Genomic DNA, 10,605 nt, shown 5'->3' with positions numbered 1-10,605 from the left:
CATTTGGTAAGCAAATATCAATATCACATTTAGTGATCTTAGTAAGAAGATTATGATAGCAAGTAATATGATCAGTAGCTCCAGAGTCAATGATCCAGTCATTAGAATTATGATTATTAATGGCACAAATTGATGTCATATAGGCACAAGTATGAAACAGAGACATGTTACCTGATTGAGGTATTTCACTGTTAGAAGCAGTTGAGTTATTCTGATTCAGAATTTGCAGTAATTGCTGATATTGTGAGCTTGTCAGTGTTGTGTTTGAACCTTGATCATTTGCCTGAGAGTTACTCTCTGTATCTGCAGCTTTAGAGTACTCAGCATTGTTCACATTTGGAGTTGTGGCCAATTGAGCCACCATTTTCCCCACATTTGCATTTGTTTTTCTAGGAGGGAAACCAATTAGATGGAAACATATATCTCGAGTGTGATTAGTACCATGACAGTAGGTACATTCTAAATTGTTCTTCCTTCCATCATTGAAACTTCTCTTGAAGTCCTGTCCACCAGTAAACTTTTGACTACCAGCAAATTTCTGATTCTTGAAATTGCTACCAACAGTCCTATTCATTAATACTGCAGACTCAACAGCTGGTTGAGCCATAGACATATGACTTCTCTGTCTTTCTTCTTGTTGAAGAAGAGCCAACACTTGAGTAAGTTTGGGCATAGGGTTCATCATGAGTAATTGACCTCTAATGTTAGTGTACAATTCATTCAATCCCATCAAGAACTGAGTTACTTTCATTAACTCATCATATTGCTCATTTTGAGCCTTTGCTTTGCAAGTACACAAACATATACACTTAGGTATATTAGAAACATTAACAAAATCATCCCACAGCATCTTGAACTTTGTATAGTATGTGGAAACAGACATAGTTTCTTGATGAAGAGCACTCATGGCTTGTTTCAGTTCGAATATTCTAGGTCCATTACTCTGAGTATACCTGGTGTGAATATCATTCCACACATCTACAACAAGTGGAATAAACACCAAGCTAGATCTTATTTCAGGAACAATTGAGTTCAAAATCCAGGTGATTATCATATCGTTACATCTCTGCCAGTGATCAAAGTACTTAGAGTTTTCTGAAGGTATCTTGAATTTTTCAGTAACAAATCCTAATTTATTCTTAGCTGACAGAGCCAAAGACATAGATCTCTTCCATTCATTGAAGTTTTCACCATTAAAAACAGTACTCACAAGAATCAAACCTGGATGATCAGATGGATGAAGATACAGCGGATGACTCATTTCCAAAGATATAGAATGAAATTCATCTTCCAGATTAGTCTCCTCAGTTTGATCTGTTATTTCCTCAGTTTGATGATTATTATCTTCAATTCTCGTCATAGATGGCGTTTTTCTTGCAATCAGTTACTCAATATATATGAATAACAGTTTGAGTTTGTTGAAAAACACAAATCAAGACACAGTTCAACTAGTATTAATAGCTAATAAGAGAGATTATATATGTGTTTTATGATTTATATGAAGAAGACGAAGCTTGTATGAAGCTTTAATGGTGGAATCATATGTAACTGAATTGATTGATACAAATGAAGAAGATGAGTTTGTTATAGAGAGAGAAAGTATGCTCTGATACCATTTAGAGTGAGAAATGATTGAGTGAAAATCTTAATTCTTCTATTCAACTGAATGATATCAACTGTATTTATACAGACAACTCAAAAGAAAGGAAAAGATGAAAGAACCCATATCTAACTCACTAATTACACTAGGAGCTAAAACAGATTAAGCTAACTATATACAAAGCTAACTATCTTGAATAAGCTTAATACTTGGCTACAAACATTTTGACACAGCTGCCTTCTGTAATTCATAGCACTGTCTTGGTGAAGCCATTGCAGAAGCTTTGAGCCTCGGCCTAATCAAGTCCTGGAATGATCTTTTTTATCACATCAAAGCTTTGGTGTAGTGATGCACATTCTGATCCTGTACTTCCTGCTCTACAAAACACTTTCAAGTAAGCTAATAGAATCAAATTAGACAATACATACTTGGTACAAGTGTGTGGCGTCTAAACTCTAAAGTGAGATTTATGCATGCCTTACTCTAACTATAAACGCCTTGCTCACTTTAGGAGTATAAATGTCATTTCTAATAAGACCCTTGACTTCTGCAAAAAATATCTTGAAAATTTTGAAACTGACTGATAATGATAAATTTACAATCTGTGTGTGTATGCGTTCCTCACTTAAGATGTGCTATAGAAAATTTTCGCTGATTTGCAACTTCAGCTAGCATGATTTGTCACCTGTGCTTAAAAAATTTCAAATCAAAGAATAATAACAATCAAGTTTGTACAATATATTCATGTCCGTTGGACTTTCGAGCTTCTAATTTTGTGGATTAAGTGTCATGTTGAAAATGAAGGTGGAACTTAACTGTCTATGGCAGCAGAAGAAGCCGAGGGAATGTTGTAAGACAAACAATATACATCTTTAGGATTTTTCCCGTTAGGTGCTCCCAACACATGGTGGGGGAAATTACAGTATAGAGTCCTGGACTCTGGGGTGCTCAATAGTATTGCTAAAGCCGAAACACAGTTGCTCAGGTACAACTCACTTTTGCCCCGATTCTCTAGAAAATCACGATTTTGTGGTAGAAATGAGCTTCAGAAAGGTATGTTTAAGATAGTGCCACCAGCAAGGTGCAAGTGTTATTGTCAAGAGCTTCTCTAATGAAAGAATGGGTGAAAACCTACAGACATTTGACTGGGAACTGAGCGAGCGCTGAAGTGTGTCGAAAGATAGAACAAATTCCACAGCAGAAGGGGTACATTGCACACCACTTCATTTCGCCAGAAGGACCTTACAAATCTTTTCAACAACTGCATTTGAAGGTGCAGTATGAGTGTTTAGCCCAAATTAGTTACTCTAGTTTCTAACAGTCTGATCCCTGGGCCTCTGGCTCATCGCTAACTCGAGTTGGAGTAATGTTTTAGCATGTCTTTTTTCTAAATTTACGTCCATCTTTTTCCTTCAGAAGCTCGAACTGTCAAGCACTTGCGTTGGTTAGGAAAATTGTGAACTAAAAAGGAGAAATGGGAAACAAAAGATTTTTCTTTTAATTGAATTTCATTGCTAATTCTTATTACAAAAATTATATAACAAATTTGATGCAATTTAAAAACTGTTACATCCATTCTCATGTCCTTTCATATCCGGACACATGACAGAAAACAAACTGACAAGAAACTCTGATAAATTCTATAAACAGCTAGAAGGATTCATAACGCCAGAAGCAGTTCCTCCAGCATAGGCACACGACGCTTTTGCTGCTTGATTTTTATACGTGAGTGCAACATCTTGTAGTCTTATTCCACTGCAAGGATATTTCTTACTACATTGTAACTGCACAGCAACTGGCGTTGCCGATGATCCACGAATGTTTTGATACCTTATATTGCTAATCTTAATTCCAGAAACCTTCTCAGAAACAACAAGTTAAGAAAGAATATTAGACACGGGTTAAGAGATCAATTATATGAGACTACAAAAAAATATATACCTTTCCCGGGCAATTTTGGTTGTTAGGACAGTACTCTTGGTCAATAATGATTGGATTTTTGACATTGCTCATAGCAATATTCTTGAAAAGAACATTTCTAACAAATCCATTGCTAGACCTTGCCCATGTTTTTATTCGAACACCATTGCCAGTATTCCGGAATGCAACTGATTTAACCGTAAGATTTTGAACACCGGGTTCTTTCAAATCCCAGCCTAGACTTCCAATGCTGTTACAACAGACAGCTATTATTTTACGATATAAAATGTTATATATTCTATCCCTTTAGGACTCAAAATTCGTACCTGATGCCATGACCAGGACCGCAGAAAACGTTTTCGATCCATGTGTTAGTAGTGCCAGGTCCTATTGATACACAATCATCCCCAGTACTAATTCGAGAGTTTAAGATGCTAACTCCCGATGAATATTGAACGTTGATACCATCGGTGTTGGGGCTGCTATCAAGTGCTAAGATTTTGATTCCATGTAATTTGACATCTCTGCATTTGTAGACTATCATGTGGAACATTTGGCTATTTATTGATGTTAATCTACTCACAACAACATTGGTTGAGCTGTAGAACCCTATGCTCTGCAATGTATACATGAATAATCAATTTAGATTTTGTTGTTGTACTTTAAGGTTTGCAGGGTATCCCGAAAAAAATAACGATACATTGCAGTAGTACATGAGAGAATTACATTGCATGAGATAAATTTTAGAAAGCTGGATTCTAGTTAACATACCGTTGTGCCTGTAGGGCAGTTCTTTCCAGATTTTTTGCAATTCCACAGAGCTGCTCCCTTGGCATCTATATTTCCTCCGGAAATGAAAAGTCCATTTACTCTTTCAAACTTGATCCAGTTTCCATGCTTGCCAAGAAGATTGTAATCAGTAGAAGCTACAATTGTGCCCTCGATACGAATGGACATGCTGCGTTTACAGGTGTGGCCACTAAATACTATTGGATTGCGAATCAGGTATCTTCCTCGGGGTACATAAATTTGGGCTGGCTTTCTAGAGGCACAAGCTGCATTCCATGCCCTGAGGAAAACCTTTGAAACATCCGTCTTGCCATCAGCTTTGGCTCCCAATCTTTGGACATTGATCGAGATTCTTGCTGCGAATGATGAATGTAAGAGGAAAATGATGGAAAGTGTTAGTATAAGATAACAAGCCATTAATGCAATGCTGTCTATCGTCAAAGTTCTTAAGCAATAAGCTTATAAAGGATTAAAGGTTATACAGAGATGAGGAGATTTGATTAATGGGAACTGTGATAATTTGATGGAGCTATTTATAAAGTATCTGAGTTGCGAAACTTCTTATCAAGGGGAGTTATCATGTCGCAAGTACATGCGGAAGTACAAATCATCCCCATTCACAAGTAACATGCAGGTGCAGTCTCCATAACATGTGGCGTTTGATGAGCAAACCAAATTTCTTTTGTATCAAGTACATGTTTTTGTGCATCTGTACATGTTTAGTTATTTTGAAATACTCGAGTTCTTCCACTATTTATGCCTAATTCTGTGCTAATTCAAGTAACTAGGATACACAAACAAGAGGCACATGAAATGCAGAATTTTATAAATATATATTTTAGTGAGCAATATCAAAGTCAATAGCTTACCGATCTAGATCACCGCGTTTATTCAGCAGATGACTTTTATATGGACTTTATTGTTGAGTTTGTCCTGGGCAGGCCTCGAGGATCAAACCTTACAAAATCAGAAGTGAAAGCCTTTTAGTTTAGCAGCCTTAGACAAAATGAATAGTTTGTTGGGATCTCTCAGTGCAGGAACTTTTGAAGGATTTGGTAGTAGCTGATTTTGTGCAAATTGGCACCAAAAGAGCTGATGAGACCGATATATGAATCTCGGTTAAGAACTTAATTCAATAAACTGGCATAAATCTCGTGTCTTATGAACAAGCGCCGGTTTAGAATAGTTCAAATAAAGTTACAGAGGGTACTAGTTTATGTGCCCTCTCCCTGCATCATTTTATGAAGTTGAAATTTTCCCTACTAGTCTACAATGTTATGTCCCTTGGTGTCATGTACCTTACGGTCTAGTATTTGTTAGGTTAACTTAATTACCTAACATGGACTAGACCTGAACATGCCTGTAAGGTTCAAACTTTAAGTCAGTTTAGGAATGAGCCTCGAACCTCTTATTGTTCTGCTCTTCACCACCCTATGAGATACATTGCAGCTACTGTTATCAGATACATTGTCGAGTAATATTATTACAAACCTCAAATGAGATCAAACTGCAGGCATTTTCTGATACAGATTGGGAATCATGTCCTGATTTCAAGGCGGTCCATTACCTGATACAGATTGGGAATCATGTCCTGATTTCAAGGCGGTCCATTACCAGGTATATCTTGTTGTTTGGTCAATCACCTATTACTTGGAAATCAAAGAAACAACATACTGTTTCTAAGTCTACTTCTAAGGCCGAGTATAGAGCTATGGCTTCGGCTGCTTCAGAAGTCACATGGGTTGTTCGATTATTAGAAGATATTGGCATTACAAATTTTACACCTGGTTACTTTACTTAGTGACAATCAGTCTGCGTTATACATAGCTAAAAAACCCTGTTTTTCATGATTAGATAATGAAAGCATTCCATTACTACCAACCCAAAGAAATACGACCTCTCTGAGATATATGGTTTATGCCGGAAAGGTACGAAGTTGGACTAATTTGGAAACATTGGGCAATTTACTTTATACTTACTATTCCGTCTGGTTTTTGGTTCCTAGTCTGATTTTATTAGTAGCCATGATTGGGGCTATAGTACTGACTATGCATAGGACTACTAAGGTGAAAAGACAGGATGTATTCCGACAAAATGGTATTGATTCTAGGACTATAATGAGGAGGACGACATACCCACTCACGATCGACTAAACGGGGAAGTCGCGCCGAAAGGAGCATATATTGGTTCGAATCCAATTCGTGAGAAGAGTCCCGGCGAGAGACTATAACAGTCAAAAGGCCTTCGGCTAAAATACAATACAAATAGTCATAGAGCTCGTTGTTTCACTCATAAAAGATGATGGATAAGCAGTCGGTACGGGAGAGCAGCTACAGTTATTTTAGCGAGCAAATTCCCCCACTGGATGTGGGGGAATGCCGCGCCTTACCATCCTGGCCATTCTGACTTACCATATCCATATCATTTTACCTGGGACACCATCTCCCCTTTTCTTTTTATGTGCAGCCTTTCTTTTGAGTTGCATCTAGTTCAGTAGGGGCCCTGATAGTCGTTCAAGTCAAGCTGCTTCCTTCTCTCCTTGCAGTCGAGCCTATTACTAGCCTTGTTCATCCTTAGAATGCAAGGGTTTACTCTTCAGTCTTCGGCAGGAGGATAAGTGGATTCCCTTCCAAAGAACAAGGAATCCTTGATGCTTCTCAAATGTCTTGAAGAATGCTCTCCTTGATGTGAGGTAAATGTGAGGGAAAGAAAGTTCAGGGGTAAGTCAGTTCACAGTGTAACTCCGAGAGGAGAGACTTCATTCCACTCCGACCCTAGTTAGCCGAGTAGCTTGAAAGTAATCTAGCTTTAGTGAATAACTATCTTAGTTCTCCCCAATACTGATTAGTTGGCCGAGCACCCTGTCCCCTATTCCTTCGATCGAAACTGGCAACTTAACGTCTTCCCCTCTCCCTGGCATATCGAGCTTAATTGTCATTTCATCGGAGATAAGGTTTTAGAAGGGTTTATCCAGTTGACCTGTCTACCTACACGCTCTCAGGTGGTAAATGATGTCCTAACCTAAGTTAGTCCTCCACACTTCAATCTGTTGCTGTCCAAGTTGAGTCTGTTTCTGTTTCCTTTTACTGTCAACACTCCCAACTTGAGAGGAGTTAATAAATTATCTAATAGATCTTCTGATTCAGCAGATCCAAGTTGGACTAATGAGTTGGCAACAGATGTCAAGTGACATGTCAGCAAAGTTAGTTAGGCTTCGGGATTGCTGCAATAGTTAGTCAGAGCCTACATGCTAAGATATAAAGGTCCCAGCATTATTCTTTCTGTTACTCACTCTTCTGCAACATTATTTCTTTCTGTAACAAATTAATAATAATAACTCACATAAAGGTTAACTTGTTCTTGTGCTGGTAAATACACGTCCTGCTTGTAGATTTATATATAACTCTCTTCATTGGCTATAGATTATCAGATGTCATTTCTAATAAGAACCTTGACTTCTGCAAAAAGCATCTTGAAAATTATTAAAACCGACTAATAATCATGAACTTTATCCGAGCCGAGTCCGAGCTAAACGAGCCGAACAGACAAAAAATTCGGCTCGGCTCAATTATTCATCCGAACTCATTTTCATGTTCAACATTGTCTCATTTAAGGAAATGAATAGAACCGAGTTCACTTTAACAAGCAGATCCGAGTTTTGTTCTAAGAGTCTTATAGTAAGTGCAAGTGTGTGTTGTTGTTAATAGTGTTGAAAAGTATTAGATTTTGTCGGGATTTTACTCAACCACCGCAAAATTATAGAGCGACTAGTTATTTGACATAGTGAACTCAGTTTAGGGAATGGTGTCGGGTTCGAGATTTACCACCCCCTATATTTAAATATATTTATGGTGTTCAATCATTCCACTTAGGGCAGTATAAAAGAGTATAATGTTGGGATCATTCTTCTACCTCCCTGGAAACTAAGCGCTTAAGAGTATTGAAACTTGAAAGATAAAACAAATCCCACAGCAGATGGACCATTACATTACATATCTTTTGAACAATTCTGGGATGAATAAATTACTTTATTTTTATGTATCATTCTAGGATAAACTCCTGTACAAATAAAATGAAATCATGGATGGCAATGTTCATCAGAATTTTAAATATAAAGGTGCAATATAAGAGTGTTTAGCCCAAATTAGGCACTCTACTTTCAGAAGCTCAAGCTGTTTCAACAATTATTTGATTTGAATTTCATTGTTAATTTTTATTACAAAAATTTTCTAACGTATTTCTTACAACTTTATGAACTGTTACATTTTCTTTCAATCTGGACGCGCATGACAGAAAAAAAGAACTGACATGTGTATACTCTTACAATATTTATAAACAGCTGGAAGGCTTCATAACGCCAGAAGCAGTTCCTCCAACATAGGCACACGACGCTTTTGCTGCTTGATTTTTATATGTGAGTGATACATCTTGTAATCGTATCCCACTGCACGGATATTTCATACTACATTGGAACTGCACAGCCACTGGCGTTGCCGATGATCCACGAATGTTTTGATACCTTATGTTGCTAATCTTAATTCCAGAAACCTTCTCAGAAACACCAAGTTAAGAAAAAAGATTAGACACGAGTTAACAGATCAAATATATGAGACTACAAAAATTAATACATACCTTTCCCGGGCAATTTTGGTTGTTAGGACAGTAGTCTTGGTCAATAATGACCGGATTCTTGACATTGCTCATAACAATATTCTTAAATAGAACATTTCTAACAAATCCATTGCTAGATCTTGCCCATGTTTTTATTCGCACGCCATTGTCAGTATTCCGGAATGTAACTGATTTAACCGTAAGATTTTGAACACCAGGTTCTTTTGAATTCCGGCCCAGACTTCCAATGCTGTTACAACAGACAGCTATTATTTTACGATATAAAATGATATATATTCTATCCCTTTAGGCTTTAGCATTCAAAATTCATACCTGATACCATGACCAGGACCGCAGGAAACGTTTTCAATCCATGTATTAGTAGTGCCAGGTCCAATTGACACACAGTCATCCCCGGTACTAATTCCAGAGTTTAAGATGCTGACTCCTGATGAGAATTGCACATTAATACCATCGGTGTTGGGGCTGCTACCGCGTGCTAAGATTTTGATTCCTCGTAAATTGACATCTCTGCATTTGTAGACGATCATGTGGAACAATTGGCTATTTATTGATGTTAGTCTACTCACAACAACATTGGTTGAGCTGTAGAACCCTATGCTCTGCAATGTATATATGAATAATCAATTTAGATTTTGTTGTTGTACTTCAAGGTTTGCAGGGTGTCACATTCCATGAGATAAATTTTAGAAAGCTGGATTCTAGTTAACATACCGTTGCGCCTGTAGGGCAATTCTTTCCAGATTTTTTGCAATTCCACAGAGCTGCTCCCTTGGCATCTATATTTCCTCCGGAAATGGCAAGTCCATTTACTCTTTCAAACTTGATCCAGTTTCCATGCTTGCCAAGAAGATTGTAATCAGTAGAAGCTACAATTGTGCCCTCGATACGAATGAACATGCTGCGTTTACAGTTGCGGCCATTAAATACTATTGGACTGCGAATCAGGTATCTTCCTCGGGGTACGTAAATTTGGGCTGGCTTTCTAGAGGCACAAGCTGAATTCCATGCCCTGAGAAAAACCTTTGAAACATCCGTCTTGCCATCAGCTTTGGCTCCCAATCTTTGCACATTGATGGAGAGTCTTGCTGCGAATGATGAATGTAAGAGAAAAATGGTGGAAAGTGTTAGTATAAGATAATAAGCCATTTATATCGTCAAAGTTCTTAAGCAATAAGGTTATAAAGGTTATACAGAGAGGAGGAGATTTGATAATGGGAACTGTGATAATATAATGGAGCTATTTATAAAGTATCTGAATTGCGAAACTTCTTATCAAGGGGAGTTATCATGACGCAAGTACATGCGGAAGTACAAATCATCCCCATTCACAAGTAACATGCAGGTGCAGTCTCCATAACATGTGGCGTTTGATGAGCAAACTAAATTTCTTTTTTGTATCAAGTACATGTTTTTGTGCATCTGTACGTGTTTCGTTGTTTACTTTATTTTGAGATTACTTGAGTTCGTCCACTATTTTTGCCTGATTGAGTGCTAGTTAATCATTCAAGAAACTAGGATAACTAGGCACATGAAATGCAGAATTTCTATAAAGATATTCTATTGTTTAATATCAAAGTCAATAGCTTATCGATCTAGATCACCCGATTATTCAGTAGGGAATTTTATGTGGAGTTGTTGTTGAGTTTGTCCCGGGCAGGCCT

The 10,605-nt window shown here is 37.5% G+C and overlaps 2 protein-coding genes across 2 annotated transcripts; both read right to left on the bottom strand.

Moving 5' to 3' along the window:
• Window positions 1–3,175: 3,175 nt before the first annotated feature.
• On the bottom strand, window positions 3,176–5,006 carry LOC141724454 (polygalacturonase-like). The gene is made up of 4 exons (XM_074526614.1): window positions 4,292–5,006; window positions 3,847–4,136; window positions 3,542–3,770; window positions 3,176–3,459 (listed from the first exon to the last, which is right to left on the bottom strand). The coding sequence occupies exons 1-4, from the start codon at window positions 4,724–4,726 to the stop codon at window positions 3,241–3,243; spliced, it is 1,173 nt and encodes a 390-aa protein (XP_074382715.1). The 5' UTR covers window positions 4,727–5,006; the 3' UTR covers window positions 3,176–3,240.
• Window positions 5,007–8,638: 3,632 nt separating this feature from the next.
• LOC141724448 (polygalacturonase-like) lies at window positions 8,639–10,114 on the bottom strand. The gene is made up of 4 exons (XM_074526611.1): window positions 9,656–10,114; window positions 9,254–9,543; window positions 8,942–9,170; window positions 8,639–8,857 (listed from the first exon to the last, which is right to left on the bottom strand). Exons 1-4 carry the CDS (start codon window positions 10,088–10,090, stop codon window positions 8,639–8,641), a joined length of 1,173 nt encoding a protein of 390 aa, XP_074382712.1. The 5' UTR covers window positions 10,091–10,114.
• Between the last annotated feature and the right edge of the window lie 491 nt (window positions 10,115–10,605).

This window comes from Apium graveolens, chromosome 1 (assembly GCF_009905375.1).
Source record: "Apium graveolens cultivar Ventura chromosome 1, ASM990537v1, whole genome shotgun sequence".
Taxonomy (NCBI): domain Eukaryota; kingdom Viridiplantae; phylum Streptophyta; class Magnoliopsida; order Apiales; family Apiaceae; genus Apium; species Apium graveolens.
Note: the sequence above shows the minus strand (reverse complement) of the source record. Positions and strands in the feature narration are given on the sequence as shown.